General features: G+C 39.5%; 1 protein-coding gene across 1 annotated transcript; it reads left to right on the forward strand.

Moving 5' to 3' along the window:
* Nucleotides 1–1,327: 1,327 nt before the first annotated feature.
* fign (fidgetin) lies at nt 1,328–22,907 on the forward strand. The gene is made up of 2 exons (XM_041056464.1): nt 1,328–1,345; nt 20,671–22,907. Exon 2 carries the CDS (start codon nt 20,679–20,681, stop codon nt 22,905–22,907), a length of 2,229 nt encoding a protein of 742 aa, XP_040912398.1. The 5' UTR covers nt 1,328–1,345; nt 20,671–20,678.
* Nucleotides 22,908–23,329: the final 422 nt, after the last annotated feature.

Here is a 23,329-nt window from a genome sequence, read left to right on the forward strand (position 1 = left end):
GCTATTCGCCTGACGCACCTCAGAGTGTGCCAGGCACTACACATATACAGAGGAAGGCAGTTTCCAGTAGTGCCTGCAGTCAGTAGCTACAATTAGATTGTGAACACATCGAATTGTCTATAGCATAATGTCATGATAGGCTGCTTGTGAACTGCTGCTTATTAAGGTCGACTCCCTTTGAATTTGGCTCCCGCCGCAGAGAACATGCGCAGTGTGCAGCGTGCTGCCTTCAGTCAGTGGAGCAGCTGTCCAGGGTTTGGAATTCCAACATGGCAGAGGCTGTGGTCAGTCTTCCCCTCACTAACTTGGAATGGTTTCAAATCGCGAGCAGCCGCGCTTAACCCCAGCGAGCCATTCATCTGCATCTCACTCACCGGATCGATGATACTGTAAACCCAGACGCTGCCCTGTCACCTACACAGGTAAGCCATATCCTGTCTATCAGTGATGTTAACAATTATAAAAACAGAAACGGAGCAGCTCTGTATGTACGCGCAAAAACGCTCGCAGGGAGACTGTGTCGCGCATCACAGAACTGCAGCGCAGTCTGTGTCTAGTCATTCCGCATTTTCCAATGCAAAATTACTTGTCATCGTTTAAGAGAAGGCAAAATAATAAATGTGTAGTTTCGGGATTAGACGGGCGCTGCAATTAATGTTTTACCCTCCGCGGGTTGAGGAGAAGGTTATACATAAACGGCTGGAACCAGTCCTTTGAATAACTTTCCCACAACGAGAAGTTTTTGCATGTCAGCCTGAATAAAACTTGCCGCGATAACCGCAGGAGGGAGGTTAATAGATGGGTTGTCATTGCGCTCTTAGTGGGACAACTGCTGGCAAGTAATCTATTTTAAAAGTAAAGGGAGGAGGGGGGGCATCACGCTGGTTTAGCCTCTTCCTCTAATGGGCGGCATGAAGAATGTGTGTTTTATGTCATCTAGTCTCTCACATGCTTCCTATTCTCTTGTTTCAACTCGCGCAAGAAGTGACAGGCTCCAGCCGTGCCTGTGTAGCTTTCGCTTCTCTGTCTAAGGCTTTTTTTTTTTTTTTTTTTTTGCTTTTTTTTTTTGTGGAAGGTGGTTTTGTTTTGTTTTATCTTGTTTTACCCCCACGTTCCGTTTTCCTTGGTCTGCTTTGTTCTTAATTTCACGGCCTAAATGAATACCTGAGGAAAGACCAAGGGGACCGTGCTTTTTTAAAGTTGTGAAATCCGATAGCTGAGGAAAAAGTGCCTGTAATGAGAAGCAACCTTTGGAATTCCTCCTCGTGAAAATTCCGATTCTGCTGTTTTCCCTCTCCTCTTGTTTTTAGGCTTGAAGACATGATCACTAGCACCAGTATTTATGGTATGTTCATTTTGAAATTATCTCAACTATTATTATATCATTATTGTTATTTCATATTTGTCATATTTGAAAAGATGCTGTTATTGCAGTAACGTATTTTTTCTTTGTGCATGCATGCTTCATCTTCAAAAGTTTATTATAATTCAGGTTATAACAATTTACTGACCACAGTCCAGAGATAAAGGCACATTATGTGATTAATTTCATACTAGTGGCATTATCATTTAGCTTCAAAGTACCTTGTGATGGCAGAAGAATTTGCCTCCATTTTAATTTGGTTCAGTTTCATACTGACATTCTTTATGTGCAGTTTAACTTTCTCTTTCTCATTACACTCTTTTCATATTTTTGCATGCATAAATTTACAATATGAATATTTTGTCTAATACACAGTAGATGTGAATTTATGCAGAGGGGTTGCAAATTTTCATTTACAGATTAAATTTTAACCTCACTTATGTTAAACTGTGTGTGTGTGTGTGTGTGTGTGTGTGTGTGTGTGTGTGTGTATAATCTGCTTTTGTGTAATAATTACACCCAAAATTTAATATTTGGCCCTAAAAGAATTTATGAAAGATATTCTCTTCACAGCTTTAAAATTGTCATTCATAAAAATAAAAAAAAAATATGACATGGCTGTAACTCAGGATCTTCTGTTAATGTTATCTGTTAAGTTAGTTTCATCACAAATACACAACAGGTTGTGATCAATAATTATAAATATGAAAGATGACCGGGAAGTAAATAGTTTAACAAAAATACTTGTATTATAACAATGGCTATAATATGTGGACAATATTATTATTGTATAGACAGTTTGTTCCCCCCCCCCCCCCCCCCCCCCCCCCCGACACACACACACACACACACACACACACACACACACACACACTATGCGATATAGAATGACTTTTAGGAAAACATACACACGTGGGTTTAAGTTTCATTCAGAAAGTTGCCGTGTGTTTACTTGTCACACTGTAACAATTCACCGGTGAAACTCTGAACTAATTTGCTCACAAATTAGCTCAGAGTCAGCGTCAGAAATAGCTGTTGCTCATGTTCCAGTGGAAATGGTTTGTGACAAGCTAGTAAATGGATCTGAGCATGGACACAAAGTCAGGAGAAGTAACAAGTTGTGTGCTGTCTCTCTTTTGCAAACACTCTGTCCTAAGTGAACCTTTTCCACCTCCATAGAACAATTTACTTAATTGTATTCACACATTTCATTTGCATGTTTTGCTTTGAGAGGAAATTAACATCATCAGCAGTGAGCTGAAGTATGTTTTTATTCCTCTTCAAAAATAACAGCATTGCAGCATCTGTCACTCAGTGGGGAAAAAAAATGTACATTACTACAACATTCATTATGTTTGAGTGTTTGGTTGTAATGTGTTTTTGTAAAGTGGGTATTAAATTTGTTGGTCAGATTTTTATGTTTTTCATATTTAGACACCCCCCCCCACCCTCCACACCCCATGTATGTGTGGTGGGTATTTTTATTACAAAAGAGTTTTGACTTGAGCTGCTTATACATGGACACTGAACAGGATGGCATTTTTTTTTTAACAAAATATGTTTAAAGTTTTATTCACAGCTTGCATACCGTCTAAATCTTAAATGCCCTGTGCAATCTTTTTGGATGTACTATTTCACATAATTCAGTTGCAAACTTCTAGAAATCACGATTATGCATGTATTTTCCTGCTGCCGTATGTTCACGCCTAATGTTAGTGGAAGTTTGCGTTTGAATGTATAGTGGAAGAGTAGGTGTATTTTGATAAATTACAATGCATCTGCACAGAAAAAAAAATCTTCTTGCAATTATCAAGCCATTCTCTCAGAGAATCCATCTTTAGTATCTTAATTATTATGTACTACCTGAGGATATTTATCAGTTCAAGCCCTGGAAAGGTTCTATGTCTGAGCTCCTGCAGTGATTTTTGCGGGTCCTTACTTAACCCCAGACACCTCTGGTGTGCATGGAAAGAAGCTGACAGCTCTGTTTATTTCTGATAGGATAGCACTTATGATAGCAATCTAAGCTGTTGCTTGACATGAATCTCTGAGCTGAATTCGATGACAGATGCTGACCCTCCGGTTTTCATCATCCTCTTTACAGAACGATACACATGCTCATACTAATAGTGACCGTAAATAATAACAAGAAGTTGTGTGAAGTAAAATAAATTGCATCCACTTATTTCACAGTGACACAAGTACACAGAAATGTGCTTGTTATATTTAGTCGTGCTATATTGACAAAGGAATTGCTTTCAGATGGTGGCCAAGGCAAAGGTTTTCCTTTCTACGGCACAGTCAGTGCACCTTGCTTGTTTTATGTAGTCAGAAGTCAGATAATAAAAAATATTTTCCAATGTAATTTTGAATTTTCTAAATTTTTTCTCTTCTTCTTGGAAAATGCTGCTTTAGAATCTCATATTTTTGCGTGTACTACTTGCACCACATAACTCAAATTAGATTTCCATTAATTCACTGTTTGTGTTTTCTGCTTGTATGCCTATTATAACAGTACAGCGTACTCCTTATTCCCTGTTAGGTTACCAGATCAAGAACGCACACACATAGCTGATCTTTGACTCATTAGTGTCATGTGTCTGAAGTAATTTAGCCGCTCTAAATGTTCTGTCCATGATCTAAAGTGTGTAACACTATCAGTGATCGCTAAAATTGACAGCATGACTTAGGCCATTTATATAGGCGAGGTGGTGTACGGCAGGACTGAGACTTAATACACGTCCACTAATGATGACAATTAAAGCCAGCTCCTTGATACCTCAAGCTGACTCTGTCTAAACACCCCCGGGATGTCTGCAGGGCTGCTGTAAATTGATGAAATGTTCATCTTTATTGAAGGATTTATTTGTCAGTAACTACAAGTAGTCCCATTCAGGCTCCTGACTACATTGTACGAGATCAGTGCAGGATTGTTATCTTTAAGCAAATATGTTAAGTGGTGTCTTTCCTGTTTTTCATATAAAAAGCGAGGGAGTCCCCAGTGGAGTCAGGCTCAAGCAAAAAGGGACAAAAAGCTCCAATCTTTCTTCTAAGTATTCAGCGAGTTCCTCCCTCTTTTTCCCATCTCTTTCTCTGTCTCTCTCCCTCTCTTGTATCCACATCTCTGTCGTTTCCCTCATGGCAGCTTGCTATGTTATCTTTGTGTGTTTCTCTCTACACTGACAATTCTTGCAGTGATCTAAGTTGGACTGCATTAGAAAGTGGAGGCAGCTGTCTGTTGCTATACTGAGGGACGTGTTTGCTCTACTGCAAAGATGAAGGACCATGAATCCTTGACATCCTCCCTTTCTCTCCCCTCCTCCTCCTCTTCCTACCATCTCATTTAGACACAGCGACTGTCTGCTCAGACTTGTTTTTTTTCCTCTGAGTGACAGCATATGGCATAGACATTTTCTAAAATGCATGTGCCTACTATTGGCTGCTTGTACCTACCCTTCATATGTCTCCTAGCTACAGGCCTGTCATGTTATTTTTTTCCTCTAATTCAGACAAAATACTTACAGATTAATTTAGCTGAACAGATTCTAGTGTACAAAGCAACAGAGGCAGTATATTGAGGAACCAGGCAGACATTTAGTGTCCGTGCACTGTTGCATTGCAGCCTGCAGTTCCAATCACTCTTTAGATTTATTTAGTTTAATTGTAGCATTTATTTGATCATTTTTTTATCTTTAAAGATTATGCAGACATCTTGTGATTGTGTGTGTACACACACTGTATGTCTGTGTGTGTGTGTGTGTGTGTGTGTGTGTGTGTGTGTGTGTGTGTGTGTGGTGTGTGTGTGTGTGCGTGTGTGTATGCAGGTCTGCCTGTCTGTTTTCTTTGTGTGTTTTTTCCACAACCAGTTTGAGGGAGGATACAATTCCTTGTTCTCGTTCTATTTTTTCTTTCTTTTTAAAAAGAAACTAATCCTTCCCATATACATGCTATGATGTTATTATGATCCATACCATAATGCATAATGTACTTATAGAACTTAGGGGTCACTAAATGACAGATTATAATAGAAACACTGTCATAAGTCATGTTGTAGGACTGGTTTATTCAGGCCATATGCACCAGGCGTATTATTTATACAGACTATAGCATTTGTTGCCTTAAAGTCCTTGTTCTCCTCTTTTCCAGCACACTGAAACAGAGGCTTTGTTTCATCTCCTTCACATGAAGTGTCTCTGCACTCATAAGGAGACAAGGCAGCTCTGAGCCTGTTGGGGATTGGCTAGAATAGACAATCCCCAGGTGTACTAAACTAGGTTTAGCACTAAGGCTTTTAATCTGGACTTGTAGGAGATTCATGTGCATTCATAGATTTGCCTCTGTAATTATCATACCCCCAGTGGCATCCAAAGAGATGTTTGCCTAAATCACTGATGTCCTCATTACACTGTTTACATTTTAATTAGACATGCTAAATTCTTGATTTTTTATAATGGCCAGAAAGATTGGAGGTTTTTCCTATCTTTAGCTCAGCAAAGATAGACTATGCCTAGAGTGTTGCCTGGCAGTTGAAGTTTAAGCCTTACAGTATCTTAATTTTTTTTTTTTCTCCACAGTTCTTGTTAATGTAGCTGTCTTTACATCTCCTTGAAATGATTTATAATGACATATTATTTTGTGGCTGAGAATATAATCAGTAGGCTGCTTTATGAACAAGATCTGAAAAGAGTAGCAATAGACGGCTCAACAGCATGATCAGGTTGTTCATCAACAAGATATCAGACAACACTGCATGCTTATGACTGAATCTGATCCCATATAGTTGAATTATTTCTTTGGCCAGATTATTTACTGTTACATTCGGGCAGCGAATATCTAACGCTCAAGGACTATGATTAACAAAATCTACAATTCCATGACTTTTGAAAATAGCTGGCGCTTTGAGCCGTCATTGTGTGCCTGAGTGCTGTTGCTTATCATTGAATAACCTTGGTGAAGACAGGTGTTTTTTCCTGTCCTTCTTCCAAGGTGTTTTTTTTCTTATTATTTCGTGCTTTTGGTGAGTTTCGTATTGTGAGAGAGCAGCGAGCCTTTCACAAGAGGATAAGAGAAAACTGCATTTACTGTGTTGAAATTCCTCTTGTGTTCTCACAAAACAGCGTCTGACTAATCTGGTAATCGAGGCCGCCATTATAGCTAGACTGAAGACCCATGCAACTAGAGAACCCTGAAGCACTTTTTCACCACACCACATTTGTGTGTTTCATTATATGTTATTCTAAGTAGTACATATTTGAAATGCCTACTTTTTTATGCAAATCAAATTTGTCGTGATGCTGAACTGTCTTAATCAATATAACCTCTTAATTATGACGAAACAAAAAGACTGTGATCCCTGTGCTGTGATTCAAAAGTGTGGCTTGTTCTAAATTTAATAAGAGATAAAATATGTAACTGTAAGAAAAAAATTAAATGCGTTAGTCTCACATAATAAAAACAGTTTATCACTACCATTTTATTTTGCCATTGTGGTAATGACAATATAATAGCATTATAATTCATGTATTGAAATAGATGCTCGTATTAACTTTGACATTCATATTCAAAAGCATGCGTGGATTTGCTTTGAATATAGAAGTTCATCTTTTGACTGTTACTCATCCTCCCATTGATCACATCCCATGCTAATTGCCTCAAATTGATATTTGAGACAATTAGCTAAAACGATGATCAGACGAGATGTGCGCTATCAGTGGTTTTCGCAAAGTTCTCAGCGATTCATTCATCCTCCGTGGTGTCGGGGGGGGGGGGGGGGGGGGGGGCTGACAGGTTGGCATTGTGCCAAGTGCTGGTAGAGGGAGCCTTGAGTGCCAGAACGGGAGAGGATGGGTTGAGGTCTGCCTGATAGTGTAGAGAGGAGGGGGATGAGGAAGGGGGGGGGGGGGGGGGGGGCATAGAGGGGTGAGTACATGCTGCCATGGAGGTTCAAGGTGTCAGGCTGCGGCAAGGCTCTGGGTGTCTGCAGTGACACTGTGACGTGACCACAGCAGCCTGTGCAGAAGTGAGGCAGGACAAAAGGATATTTGGGGATGGTTGGTGATATGTGTTGCTTTTATTATGGCCAGCTGATTAAAGTGTATGGTGTTGCGTTAGATGTATAAACTACAAATAATCTTTGTTTGCCTCAAGGTGGGTGTTAGGAATGGAGGTGAACCTGTAACTGATTAGCTGCTGTCAACAGTTGCTGTACGCTGAAATAATTAAATATGAAACAATAAGAAAATGTTTGTCTTTTGATAACCAATAGAACTAGAAAAAATAGAAAATTAGATTTTATTAAGCTTTCTCTCTCTCTCTCTTTTTTTTAAACAACCTTAGTCTCACTTGCATGGCGTAAGTGAATAGTCACTGAAAGTCTTGTCTGGCGTGTGGCCTATTTGACAGTCCCTCTCAGAGTCTACACGGAATTAGATTAATTTAAATCAGAAAAAATAAGTGCAAAAAATGAGCACTCAAGAGTTCAGCATCATCTCAGAGCTTTATGAGGGCTGACACTTCTTTTGTGTTCATTATCAGGAATTCACCTTAGGGAGTCGTGTTGACTTTGCGTGGTCTAAAATAGCTGTTACAGTGGACTGTCCCACGCTCACTCACTTCCACAGTATCTGGGGAGGTGAGGTGGAAATACCAAATGAAGGTTTTGCTGAGAAAAGGTTTAGCAAAAGAAATTAAGCCATTTGTCTGTTTGCGTCGCAGAGGATGTTGTGCGCAATAAACAAAACTTGACATTCTTTTTAAAAAGGTGTGACTCTAGTGTGCAATCTACAGTAGCATTATATCTGCGTGTTGGCGGACAGTTTCAAGTTTTAAGCTGGGTGTTTGCACTGTGTGCACTGTATGTCCAACTCAATTTGCCCACAGATCATTTCTTTCACAGATCGTTATGTTTTCACTCTAATTCTCTGCTGATTTAAAGGAAAATGTGTTAATATGTCATTGTTGGCATTAATAGGCTTGCACCCGGTTTATAGCAGCCTTTCTATACAGTACAGAACAATAGTAGATTCATTTACTTGGAGCGTGATGTTTCTGCAGTCCAAACCCTGACTGCATCGCCTCTCCCACATCTTTAAATGGATCCCATGAGTCTTCAGCTCTGTTGTTTCCATTATTCATTTCAAAACTTCCATGTAGCATGGAGAGGCTAGAGGGGTGAAAAATAATTTTGTGTCTGAAAAAAATTGATGTAGAGCAAAGTCACTGCTTTATGCAAAGTGTGCCATGCCTTGGGAGCATGTGAGCTGGCGCACTGTAGGAGGAGTGAGTGCTTGGGAGAAGGATGGACTATATGTGTGTGTGCATGTGGGTGTGTATGTGTGTGTTCCTGCCTCTCTGTGTCTGTATGTTCCTGTCAGTCTGTCAATAGGCCTAATGTGGCTCCCTAGAGGTACCTGGGGGAGACCCATCTAGCACCCAGTCAGCCTCTGCTGGCGGCCAAGTAGTGACAACGGGTTCCCACAGAGAGAGGAAGTGTCATAGTATGTATGTAAACTAGTGACAGATGACTGGAGACATGTGGCCTGTAGACACTGGGCCTGAAAGTAAAGCAGATTTGCCTGTTCGACTTCCTTTCTTTCTTCCCACTTGAGACTTCTGAGAGTGAGCATCAGGCTCCACAACAGCACGGAATACACTGACAACAAGTCAAAGATGTGAATAAAAAGGATGCAAATCATTTGGCATGAAAAGACACGGGCTATGCGCAAAGGTTTTGTTTGCCTTTGAAAGGCTGTAGCAAAGGAGTGAGGAGTTTTTAGTGTTCAGAGCTTCAGGCAGCTTTTCTAGGCCACAGGTCATGTGGGTCAGTGTTACACTCCCTGCAGCCTCACTTCAACCTTCGGTCTGGAAATAGAACATGCAACGTCACCCAGCCAGGAGGGAGGTAGATTCCAGACCTCAGTGGCCACGGGCTGCACATGTGGAATCTGCTCATGTAGTTGACCCCAAGTGTTTGAAACTCAGAATGCTCCCAGTAGGATATTGTTATTTCATGCATACCCAAATGAGCAAGGCTGTACGAACTGCCTTGTACAAAGTGGACCAGTATACTTAGACACTTTGCTGTCGGCCATTCACAATTCATCAAGGGAGCTCACGCTAGCCACAGGCAGATTTGGTAAGAGTATGCACATAACCTGTAACAGAGGCAAAAACTGGGGAGTAGATGTTTTTTATTGCATATTTCAGCCAGCAGGCTATTTGCCTACTTTCCTCTTTTAAGCATTCAATGTAATAGATGGAAAGCTGGCACATGTAAGATGTAAGATGTTCAACCAGTGTATAGTTAGGAATCAACAAAGTATTTTATAAGGATTTCATCGAAGGCTTGCAATCATAGACTGTGAAGTATCACTTCTATTAGGCTTATCATTGTTTTTTGTTAACATCAGCATAAAAAGTAGTGAAAAATATTTATTATTTCGGGACAGTATGACAAAATTTAAAAAAAAAATCTGCTTTGCGTTTAAGTCCCATTGGCAGTGTTACATTTGGGCAATTTAAAAAACAAATATTTATCATTGAATATTATAAAATGTGAATTGGATGTTAATACTGTAGTTGTACTGGCCATAAAAAAAAGGCAAAAAGGGTTTGCAGAAGGAAAATGCAGAGAAAATTACTCAAACAATAAACCATAACAAGAACACATATACACAAATAAGAAAAAAAAAATTCCTAGTACTTATTCAGGCTGATATTATTTGGAAAGACTTACAAGGAGTCAATAGCTCGATAAGGAGCAACGAAAGGTCACCAATCAGAGCTAAATGCAAACTTATGATGAAAGACAACTTAACTTCAGGTGGGGTTTTTACCATCTAATTCTACCAAACCAACCAGATTTTTTTCTCTGCTTCCTTTTATTTTATTCAATTTTTATTTTTTTATTTCTAACGTTTTTCAGTTTTTTTTTGCAGTTTTTTTTTCTATGAGATACATGTTCATGATTAGAATAACTTCCTGACAACATAGCTTGAAGCAGACATTTGTTTTCACTGTGATTACCATAACCAAAAAAGTGCAGTATGAGTGCAGAATTGTGTATTTACAGTGGTAGCGTAAGCATTAGTGTGATATGGAACACCTGGCCCTTTTCCTAACAGAGATCATTTGAGAGAAAGCTGTATGTCCAAGTGACGCCTCCTGGTCTTGCTTTCTATCCAGGGAAGTAAAATCTATCAGCACTGATGAGTTCATGCTCCATCGAATATATCCGTGCCAAACTGCTTATTGTGAGCTCCAATAGTGCTATTGTGCTATTCTCTAGTCCATGTGGTGCAAAGAGCCAATTCACATTTGAGCAACGGGTGACCCTAGGTTGTGTATATTGATGAGTGGGATTTGTTTCTTAATAGAATTGTGTCTAATTAATTAGCTTTTAATTGGTTGAACTCTGAACATGCAAATGCGGCACAATGTAGAACAATCATTACTTTAAACTGCATAAAGAACTGCATATTGAGGTCGACATAATGAAAGGTGGGAAATGTTTTGTGCCTGTTTATTCTGTTAATGATAATGTATGCTTTGTGGAGTAAAATTCTTCCTGAATTTTACCTGAGGAATGGATTTATAACACCCGAAAGGTGTTAGCTGAACAAAGAGAATGTAGAAATATTTGAAATGCCTACCTCTCAATTTCTGTCAATTACCTCATTTATTTTTCACAATTGCTTTGTGCCACAGATTAACCTTTTTTCTTTCCTTCATTTCATAATCTATTAAGGAATGCTCTGGAATAATTTTCATGGCACAGTAATTCTTGCTTTCTCGCCTCATTTCTGTCAAAGCACTGAACTCTTTGAAGGCTGCCACGCTCTCATCCACCTGCCTCACAGTGGTTTACAGTTGCTTTCAATAGACACTGACAGTCCTCATTCATTTCTGCCATTTACACAAATTACACTACTGAGTCGATTACAGTGTTGCTGGGCTACAGCATGCATATGGACACACTGTCTGACAGTTAAAGCCATTTGTACAAAAGAGAAATGTTTGTAAGTAAATCATATTTTGTATTATTTTGTTTGCTTATAATAACAAAGTCTATATTTCTAGTGTATGATAATTTGTATGGACCACGAGCAAATACAAACATTTCCTGCTTTTGACAGGTTAAATATTATCATGATAGACGATTTAGAAAAGCTATGGAGCCACAGAGTACATTAGTCTTTGACCAGGCTATATTGTGTTAACCCTGTTGCCAACTTTCACTCTGTGAAGTCTACAAGTTTTTCAGTAAATTGTTGAAAGGAAGAACATGTACCGCAGGGTTTTACTGAAGTGCTACAATATGCTTGTATTCTATACCTTAATTTTCAGGATGTAGAAAAAGGCACATTAACAGTAAGAATTAGATAGTAGAAGAATAGTATGGAGATTTTTAAAAATGCAAAATGCTTTTCTTTAATGTAACCGTATCTCATTTCTATTATGCTATTGCAACATGCAAAATAAATGTTTAAAAATTGCATTTCCCCATATTTTCATATTAAAGTTAGTTTTTCATGGTATCAATATTTATTTTCTGTTTAGCAAATGACTCTGGGGGGTTATCTTCTTCAAAACGTCACAAACTCATGTTCTGTGGACAAGTTTTGTGCAGACCAAAAGTTTAAAGCAACCCAACATATCAAGATAAATTACAAGATAATTGGATTTGCTTTATCAGTCACACAAGCGTGACATTTTGAATGTGAATATTTTACTCAGCCATACTCATCACATAGCTGCAATTACATGTTGTAATTGTTGTTCCAACATGTTCTGTTGGAACAAGCAGGTACACAATACATTTATATGATATTCTCCTCTCATCACTTTAAAGCTAAAGTAAAATTTAAGACCATATCAGGATTCAGACTTGGTTGAATTTTATTATTATTTTTTTTTTACACCTTTTCACAGCAATATTTTTGTCACATAAATAAAACAGTGATATTAAATTCCTTGTAAAACAAAACTTACTTTTAAAAGCGAATGCTGTAATTCAGCTCCATGGTACTGTACTGACCATGCCACCTTGGCTCTTAGAAGCCATTGTTTGCCAGTGGGCGAACCAATCTCCTAGACAGCTCTTTCCTTGTAAAAGTTCCCCTTTATGGCTTCACTACTTCACTTCAGTAACTTTATTACAGTATAGCTGAGAGATTTCTATTTCATATTGACCTAAGATTGCTTCAGTTGTCTCATTTCACCTTTTGTCTGGCCTGTGTTGGAGAAGTGACCTTCTTTGAGACTTGCAGTCGATACCACAGAATGCTTCAGAATGCCTCAACGAAAAGCTAGCAGCAGTCACAGGCAAACATCCTTTTTCTTTTCGCTCGGGTGTTTCCAATTAGAGTTCAATTTAAACTTTTAATCGCTTTAATGTGTAGGGAACAATAAATAGAACAACAGATGGCCTGGGCTTTCTTTGGATAAGCAAAGCAAATTCCTCTTTTGAACTCCACAGGTGTATTTGCATTCATTTCTGTATTAAAGCGTGAAATTATTTTAGGCAAATTCAGACAAATTAGGCCGTTCCTTTACTTTTCTTCAGCTGAACTCAATGTAAGACCTGTCATCACACTGAAACAGTATAATTTGTGATGAGTCTGTCATTGAAAAAAGAATCTTAATTACTCTTGTGATATCAAAATACGTAATAACATATATTCTGTTTACCACCACTAGAAAGAACAGACGTGTAGCAACTGACAGTTTTTTTTTGTTAGCTATAAGTTAATGTTTGGAGACTTAAAGCAGAGCAACAGTGTCTCTGTGAAAGGCTGAAGTAAACCCACAGGCTGTATAGCCAGCTGTTAAAAAAAAATAATTGTAATGATTTTCAGTTGTTTTCTGACATGTCTCAAGATCAAACTGTGAACAATGTGGTTTCTTTACAATGTGATTTCCTTCCTGTCTTTACCAAGGTAACACAGCTGTAAAGTCTAATGGTTGGAAGTGTGAAGTAATCACAGTTGTGAATCGGACCAGTGAACAAGATAATCTCTTAATTTCCAATGGGGCTTGGCCTGTTGGTTTGTAAATCAGATGACTAACTCCTGGTGCCATTACAGTAAAAGTCAAGATGTGCTAAAAATGTGATGAAAATCCAGAAGAACCTACCAATTTTTTATTTTTCCCCCCACACCGACATGCTCCTCTTTGATTGGAGTTTTCCTTGGGGTAACAGGACTTTGGGGATTGAAAATGTTAGTGTTAGCTTTTGGTCAATGAGCCTTCATGTAGGAAGGTCACAATCTGCCTCTTTTGAAGTGTGTAAGTGATCCCTTGAGAGGCAGAGAATCCAAGTTCATTGAGGTTCGTAAAACCACTGCCTCTACTGTACATGTGCTCCATGGTTAAACAAGTTTCACCAAGTGCTTGAGTTCAATGACTGTGTTCTTTTAACTAACAAGCCATTTGAGTATTCATCAGTATTATGCACTACAGAACACTATGAAGCCTGTCTCCTATAATTGTCTTACTTTTATTCAATGTACAAGTTCTACTTGTGTGTTGAGTGCTGTTAGTTTAGCATGTGTGTGGATTTAGCTATACTTAGGTTAGTAATGGAAGATGTAGCCTTGGGGGCCTCTTGGCCTGAAGAGTCATGGTTTAATGAGCATCACTGAGACAGAGAAATGACAGCTCAGAGAATCTCTCAACCTCACGATTTACGGTATTACTGGGAAAAATGAGAAATACATGTTCCCCTCTAGCCAATATGGTTTATCATTAGCTCAGACCAAAAACCCATGGCACATGAGAATATCCAGGGTATGCAGCAAAGAATGCATTATGTTGTAAAATTGAAGAGTATATTCAGTAAGAACTGTAGTTTTGGTTTAGTAAGTGAGTTTAGCAAATGACATATGGTGTAATGTTTATTCTTTGCATACTATGAACATCTTAAATTCTGCTTATTTTGCTATATTGAAGGTTTAGTTGTCACTAACAGCAAAAATAAGAGTCGAAAATTTACACTGTCCAATAATTCACAGTCAGGGGTTTTATTCTACCTCTTTTAAAGACAGAGTTGTTTAGCAGTCATTTAAAATCTAAAGTGGGCATTTGTACAGTAAAATTATGAAATGACTTCTGAGTGGGAACATTTACATCTTCTCATTACATTTCACATGAATTATTCAAATCGTCAACAGCTCAGTGCCAGCAAACAGTTTTATTCTGTTACAAACTCTTGTAGATACTGTTTGAATGATGTGCTGCTCTGTAAATGTATACAGTTGTGGGAGTCTTTAGACTGCCTGTAAGAAAACCAGGCTTTTCTGTTCTTCTTTCATAAACATCATCTTCTTTGTAACACAAACACAAGACAACAAGCTGCACGTGTGCATTTACTATAGCTGCAGATAAAACAGGTATTATATACTGATGATTCATCCTTCTATTGAAAGGTAAAGCCCAAGTGGCGGTCAGTCTCTATCCTTGCAGCATGGAATACAGTATGGTTGTAGCTATAGAGAAGGCTGGTGGGCTTAAGTAATAATTTGACCGTTCCAGCCGACCTGAGTTTTTCAGTATAGTTAAACATGCCAAACTAATTTCTTTCAGTCAGTTGTAGAACTGCCAAACAACTGCCATTTTTCTGAATTCCAAAAAGGCTTTTCTTTTTTTTGGCTTGTGTAGTTTTCTTCAGTTTGTTGCTTTTAGCGTATTTTGCCCCTAATGTATGTGTACAAGAATAAACATTTCAGTTGTTGGTGAGTTTATAGACTTCTACTTAAATGTATGAAAACAGGGTATGAGAAATGTTTGATATTTAATGACTACATTGATTTAGTTGAGCAACTTGGATGCTGGCTTAGTAATGGTGATCAGAAGTACCTGGTGGTGCCTCCATCTTAGTCACATATTTTAAGGAGCACAGTGCGCAGTATTTGTGGGTGGGAAGCCAGTGAGGGATGATGTAGCTGCACAAGCAACTCTTACTGGTTTGGTCAGGGCGCTTGCATAAAGGGGTGGGATCTGGGCAGATAGTAAGAACCTGCCATGTAAAATGCCCTTCCACTGAAGTGCCTTTATGGCAGGTGAAAAGGAACAGTTTTGTTGAGAGTAGCAAGTGTTCAGTGTATTAAATGACTGTATCAGACTCTTTGCATATACCTGTCAAGATGTGTCAAAATATCTGTGCTCACCTCACACTGTGCCTCCCAAGCTACATAACCTGCAGTTTATACATATGTACTAACAACAAGCAGTCGGAACTGCCTTCCTGCAGCAACACTGCAACCACAACTACTACTGCCCTGCAATGTTGGAATTAAAATCACGAGGTGTGTCGGCCGCATAGTGGTATGTAGGCCGTTTAGCAAGGCTACTGAGGCACGACACAAGCGGTACGTAGCCTCCCAGTGTGATCCTGTGAGGCTGAGCTCAGGGCAAAGTAAACCCTGAGCTACAAACAGATTGTCACCCACATTTGGAGACCTTAGGCATGGCTGGAACTGTAGCAAAAAATCACACGAAAAAAGGCTGACATTTGAGAGGTATACACAAGGTGTAAATGAAGAATTATGTTTTTCCACCTCTTGAAGCTTAATACTCTTAATACTTTCCACTCATAATAAAAAGACTTGCATTTTTTTATGCATAAATTTGCAGATTCTTTTACACAAATCTTATTCAATTTTACAGTTTCTTTTGCAAATTCACAAATCACACTACACATTTACAGAATGAGATACAGTTGCACAATTCTCCACACACATTTGCAAAGAAAATTGCAATGATAATACCATATTAATAAATGGACTAAATGAAAAAACAATTTATTATTTAAGCTTTTAGTGAAAAGACCATATTTTAATATTTTATCTAATGTCATTATTAATTAATATGATAATCATTAATTAATCTTTTACTTGTTTTTAGAGGTATGGCATATTTTCAGTAATAGAAGTTAGTCATAAAAACAATACATATGTACGTGACCAAGAAAATGTCAGTGACAGACACTATATACACTATATATATAGTGAGAGAGAGATAGATAGCTGAGTTTACTAAGTGATAGTAGCTTCATCACAATGGACTGTCTAGCTCACTTTGCATCATTGTAATTACAAAGAGACAGTCTGTCATGGGAAGTTGTCTGCCTGACTGGCAGGGTAACTCCAATAAACATACTGTAAGTGTGTGCTTGTACAGCCATTTTCCATCTTTTATACTCGGATTAGTGTGGAATCCACTGGGATCGGTGGACTTTGATAGTGTGGAGACATGTAGTAATTTGCTGCCATGGGTGGTCAGACTGTGAAATGTATGGGCAGTAGCCCTGGAAAAGACAGTGACTGAGGAAGGCATATCTTTTCTAAATGAGGGGTTAAATGGCACCCTGCCGTCTAAAGATTGGAATTACTGCCACATGGAGCTCTAAATTGAGTTTAAATAGTCTTAACTTGATATGTGAGATGAATGAGACTCTGTAGCCATACCGATTACCATTTCACATTGTATTAGAATGTTTTGCTCCACCCCTACTTAGAATATCTCCAGTGAATTTGAATATGAATATGAGCTTGTTTTTATTTATAAGCGTAATTACTGTCTGTCTGCAATATTTGCACGCTTGTCAAGTAGAGTGGTCTGTGTGTGCAGAATAAAAGCAAAAGCTCCCATAATTATGTTTACGTCCGGCGATGAAAATCCCAGGGTTGTAATGATCAGTAATTATAAATACTTTTCAGCATGTCTACTGCCTCAGCTGGGACTATTGTGTGGAGTGAAGTGCAGAGTTTGTGCAGCTTAATTATGACATTGTACATGACTAAATGTACCAGTCTGCTTCGGCACTGCAAAACACTTCCAGTGCATAATCACGCTCAAGTCTGACTTTAAAGAGCTCATTACAGTTAGTTTTCTAAAGAGTAGCTTATTAAACACAGTTACCTAATAGGCATCTTTGGTGGTGCAAATTGGTAAAAATGGTAATGAGTCTGATTAGGCCACGTTTCAATTACGACAGCTTTCACTTCCCTCCCCCGCTCCCTCAACCCTCCCACCTTCCCCTCCCCCAAACCAAAAAAGAAGAAGGAAAGTCCAGTTCTATATGCTTGGGAATCCTCCTGGAAGGCATTTTGCTCTCTCTCTTTCTCCCTCTCTCTCTTGCTCTCTCTTACACAGACACACACACATACACTCACGCACATACACAGAAAAAGGAAAAGAAAACCACTCTGCCACCTCTGTGCTTCCTTTCAGCAGCACAGTAATGAATAGAGAATTGTGCAAGCGGCGGTCCAATTTACGCGCTGGGAAATTGGATGGACAGAGTGGAGGCCCACTCTTGTTTGCTTAAAAACGGCCTGGGCTACCAGATTAATAGTTCCCAAAAAGGTCAGCATCTCTGTTTCATCGATGATGATCACTGAACCAGAAATTAAACACCATAGCGCAGCGTAACACCGTGGCATCACATGTCAAATGCATTTAGGCTCCACCTGGTCTCCTTTTCTTTAATGAGTGTAAGACTGTGTATGAAATACACAATATATAACATAAATTGTCAGGACATCACTTTTAATCACAGTGATGATTCTTTAGATTTTTGTGATGAGTTTTCTCAGATAAATCTCACATTTCACGGGTGATTATTCAGATCTGAGCTGACCTGTAAGACGGACACAGATAACTCCAAAAACTGAACACATTCTTGGGCAAAAAAAAAATTTCTTATATGATGATCGTCTTAAATTTACCATAGAGTATTATTCAGATCTTTGAATGGACAAACAAGATAGACTAACAAAGGCCTTATTTGTTGGTGGCTGATGAGTGGAATTTGAGCTTGAGCCCCAAGGCTATCTGAAAACATTCCACTAATAGAGCGCTCTGTAATTGTACCTTTTCACATGAAGACAAAGGAACCTATGGATGTTGTATTTGAATTTCTATGCAGGTGGAATAAAGGACGTTTTATCGTAATAACAAAGTACAAGATCATTATGCTAATGCACCACGTGTGTGTGGGCATATGGGTTCATTTGTGTCCATTTATGTGCTATTGTTTAGATGGAAATTTGTGTGTGGATGCCTTTACTATCCATTCCATAACCCTTGGTTAAACCAAACTATTTTAAGTCTGATTCTTGTTCAAATCTGTACTCTTTATAATTTATTAAGAGAAATCTGGGTTGTGCACAGTCTAATTTTACACTTGCAGACTATTTAATTAAGTTATTGCTACTGTGTGTAATACTAAAACTCTTCTGGTCATTTAACATACCTCAAAAATAACTGCATCCTTGTTATTCTCCGTGTAGGTTCTGAATTAATAGGAATGCTTATAGTTATTTTCTACATAGAAAGTGCATGTCTTTCTCAGTCTGTTTTTAGCAGCGTGCTGTACGTAGATAATCGTCTTGTATGGCTTCCATTCTATAAAATACCTGGTGCTCAGAGATCTCAAGTACACTTTGCAAGTAGCACTTCTTTGATTGTCCAAAGTGGCACATTGTTCAAAGAGGATTAACAGTAATAGAAGAATCTCACTCAATAAGCTGTGTGCAATTTTGTTATTGACAAAATGTGCCTTGAGTGTTAATGAACTCTACTCAATGATTTTACAAAAACCATTATCCTGATACTTGCACTGCGATGACAGTAAATGCTGTGAAAGCCTGAGATTTTTTGGCAGACAATGCTCTGCTGCTTTCTTATGCCCAAATCCAGTTTTGTTTGTTTTGAAGATAAATTTTTTTCTCAGAAACAATGTGGAAAAAATGTCATATTTGACAGTTTGTAAAAAGGTATTTTAATGTAATAATAACAAGAGGGGAAATAAATCATCAGGTGTGTGTTAAAGGCTTTGTCGGAAAAATCATTTTCCAATTAAAACCTCTACAACAAACAACCCCTAAAACAAAGTGGGTGACTAATACTTGTGAATACAGAGCATTAGTCAGTGAGACTTAGTTTTGGTATTCTCAAGAATGTCAACTGCTGCATTTTAAATTTAGTTATCTTTGTCATTGTACTGTAATAACAGAATCTGTTTTCTGTAAGTTGATGAACCTCTCTGTTCCAGCAAAGTGTGGCTACCATATTTATCTGCTCTGGCTTTTTGCCTCATGCTTTTTTTCCTTAATCATTAGCTTGGATAGTTGACAACCATGTGAGCCATAGCATAGATCTCTTTGACTAAAACCTTGTAAATTAACACAATTAGTGCAGCATCATCCTGCTAATTAGCTCCTGGTGTCTAGTGTGGCGGGTGGGCAAGTAGCTGGGAGGGAGTCAGAAGGGAATCTGCAGTTGCTGTTTGTTCCCTAAATCTCGTGATATGGACTTAACCTAATAAAGTATAGCAGTGCAGCACCTGCTTAGCACAGGCAAGGACCATTGTAACAGCCATGGAGTGTTTGGTTAAACGCATCTTCTCTCATATCATCTTGTAGCTTTTGGTGTGATTAGTGTTGATGTAAGATGTATGAGGCTCTGCTCTCTTATTGTTTTGGGCCATAATCTCTCTAATAGTCTACATTCTTTGGGGCTATAGTACATCTTCTGATAATCCTACACAGAGTAAACGATGACAGCATGTGTAAAAACTTTTATTTGCAGATTGACTTTAGGATTTAACGTGATTATTTATGTCATTCAAACCCTTAAGGCCATATAGAGAGGCTGCGGAGAAAAAGACAAGTGAAGCATGTTTTTTTTTCTCCTCCCTCACTCTGTGGACTAGGAAGCAGTAGGCAGACTGGATGTGGATGTAATTCATGCTGGGCTGAGGGGTTTGTGTGATGAAAGCAACAGAGCGCTGCCAAGGAAGATTGCTTTGCTGCTCTCCTCCAAGCAGATTTGAAACTGTCTCAGAATGCCTCAGATGAGAGTTGGATTATAGACTGACCCGCAATGTCTGTGTCATTCTGCTCTATGTTGGGTGGATTATACCACGCTAACCAGGTGTTAGATCTCACATCCTCATACTGACCATGGTATGTCTTTATTTATTATTGTCTCTTTGTCATTTGGTATACAACTTGGCGCAAGTTGTACTAAAACATTTTCTGGAAGAAAATGTGAAAAATCTTTCAGAATATCAGAATTATTATTTTTTCTTTTTTCTTTGTAATTTCCCACCTTTTGTACACTCAAGCAATTAAAAATAAAAAAGCAATTCATGCATAATGGACCTTTTCTCAGTGTCTGGATTATTTAAAATTTGATTACTATTGCTAACATGAACAAAAATGTGAAAATATTATTTTTGAATGATTATTAGCTATGATTTAATTCTTACTTTGACATATTTCTCCCTTATGCGGAATATCTAGGTCTAAAGATGCAGTGGACCCCAGAGCACACACAATGGGCAGAACAACACTTCGACATTTCATCCACTACCCGCTCGCCAGCACACAAAGTAGAGGCCTACCGGGGGCACTTACAGCGAACGTACCAGTATGCGTGGGCAAACGATGACATCTCTGCACTGACTGCCTCCAATCTGCTGAAGAAATATGCAGAGAAGTACTCTGGGATCCTAGAGGGCCCAAATGAAAGAGCCCTGCTGTGTTCCTACTCTGATAGCACCACTGGACTCATGAATGGACGAAAGTCAGAGAATGAGTCCTGGCAGGAGGGGATTTACCCAATGAACTGTGCTCCAGATGTTATATCTGTGAGCAAAGCTGGAATGACAGCTGCCCTACCCCCTACAGATGTGTCAGCTAGCATAGGCAGCTCCCCAGGGGTGGCCAGCAGCTTGTCTGAGCCTAGCTATTCCAGCAGTAACTGTGGGAGCCACACAGCCACAACTCTCCACTCGGGCCTCCCCTCTCAGGAATATACTGCCAGCTACAACGGCTCCTACCTACATTCAAGCTACAGTGGCCAGAATACCCCAGCCCTCCCCTCCCCACACCCATCTCCTTTGCACAGTGCTGGGCTCTTACAACCACCACCCCCACCTCCTCCCCCTACCTTAGTGCCGAGCTACAACGCCGGGTCTCCAAACCTTCCCAACTACAATTATCCTCCAACAGGGTATCCTTCTCAGACTGCTGTTGGCCCTGGTTATAGCCCTGGGGGAGCACCCCCTCCTTCAGCTTATCTGCCGTCCGGTATTGCCGCTCCTACACCAATCCCTCCCTCCACACTGCCTGGCTACACCTACCAGTCCCATAATCATACACCAATTGCGCCAACACCTTTGAATGGCAGCACATCCAACTCATTAAAACGAAAAGCTTTCTATATGAGTGGACATGGAGATATGGACTCTAGCTATGGTAATTTCAACTACAACCAACAGCGCTCTTCACAGAGCCCGATGTACAGAATAACAGAAAGCAGTGTCTCAGACTCAAACAGGGGCAATGGCTTTGAGAGAAATTCTGAGGCTTCGTCTTTAGCTTTTAAGCCAACCAAACAGCCAATGTCTTCTGATCAGCAAAGAAAATTTAACATGCACTCTGGCAGAGCACTAACTCCTCCATCCTATGGATCAACCAAAAACTCTGTGGGTGATCTCAGAACTGGCGAGCCCTACAGCAAGTTTGGATCTCCCATCATGAGTGAGCAAACTGAAGAGCACAGACAGCACCTCTCTCACTCCCTAACAGGGCCTGATATTGGTACGGCTACCTCGTCCATCCATGCTGCAGAGGAGCAATTGAAGAATAGTGATTCCAACCTGGTAGAGATGGTGACCACGGAAATCCTTCAGCAGGGCCCTCCAGTGGACTGGAGTGACATTGCGGGTCTGGATATGGTCAAAGCAGCCATCAAAGAGGAGATACTGTGGCCCATTTTAAGGCCAGATATGTTTAGTGGACTTGCCACATTACCTCGAAGCCTCCTTTTATTTGGACCTCAGGGAACTGGTAGAACGCTGCTGGCCCGCTGCATGGCCAATCAACTAGGGGCCGCCTTCTTGCGACTCAGCAGCTCAAGTCTCGTAACAAAGTGGCTGGGGGAAGGAGACAAGATTATCCAGGCTTCTTTCCTGGTGGCCCGGTGTCGCCAGCCAGCGGTGGTGTTCATCACCGAGGTGGACCTGCTGTTGTCTGCCCAGCTCAGTGAGGAGAGCCCAGTGAATCGCCTCAAGGCTGAGCTCCTCATGCAGCTTGACAGTATTCTGACCTCTGCTGAGGACCATGTCCTCGTGGTCTGCTCCACCAGTAAGCCTGAAGAGATCCCAGAGTCCCTACGGAGGTACTTTACCAAGCGACTGCTCATCCCCTTGCCTGATGGGACTGCACGACACCAGATAATCAGCCAACTGCTCTCACAGAACAACTACTGTCTTAGTGACAAAGAGATGTCACTACTCGTTCAGAGGACAGAGGGCTTTTCAGGACTGGACGTGGCTCAGCTATGTCAAGAGGCTGTAGTGGGTCCTATCCATGGCATTCCTGGTACTGACCTGTCAAGTATCCATCCCAGTCAGATGAGACCAGTCTCCTACCAAGACTTTGACAATGTGTTCTGCAAATTCCAGCCAAGCATATCACAGAAAGAACTTGACATGTACACTGAGTGGAATAAAATGTTTGGTTGTAGTCAATGAATGAGGCCCATCAAATACAGTTTCTTTCAACCCAGTAATTAAATACAAATAAGTATTTGGCCTTCAGCAAACAAGAGAAAAAACAACAACAAATAGTGACATGATCGTGTTATATACAGCAAAGGGATTGCCCTTGAAAGACAGAAGACGACAGTCTGGACATCACACATTGGTTACAATTAATTAAATGCTTTATATGGCTAAAGCCATGTACTCACTAAAGCGCAAACAACTTGTAGAAGATGCTCCCTGTTTTTGTACATACGTATGTGTGTGTGTCTATATATATATATATATATATATATATATATATATATATATATATATATATATATATATATATGTATATATATATACATATACATATACATATATATATATAAACACACTATTCTGCTGATCTTGAGATTTAGTTGCTATCA

Source organism: Toxotes jaculatrix, chromosome 15 (assembly GCF_017976425.1).
Source record: "Toxotes jaculatrix isolate fToxJac2 chromosome 15, fToxJac2.pri, whole genome shotgun sequence".
Classification (NCBI taxonomy): domain Eukaryota; kingdom Metazoa; phylum Chordata; class Actinopteri; family Toxotidae; genus Toxotes; species Toxotes jaculatrix.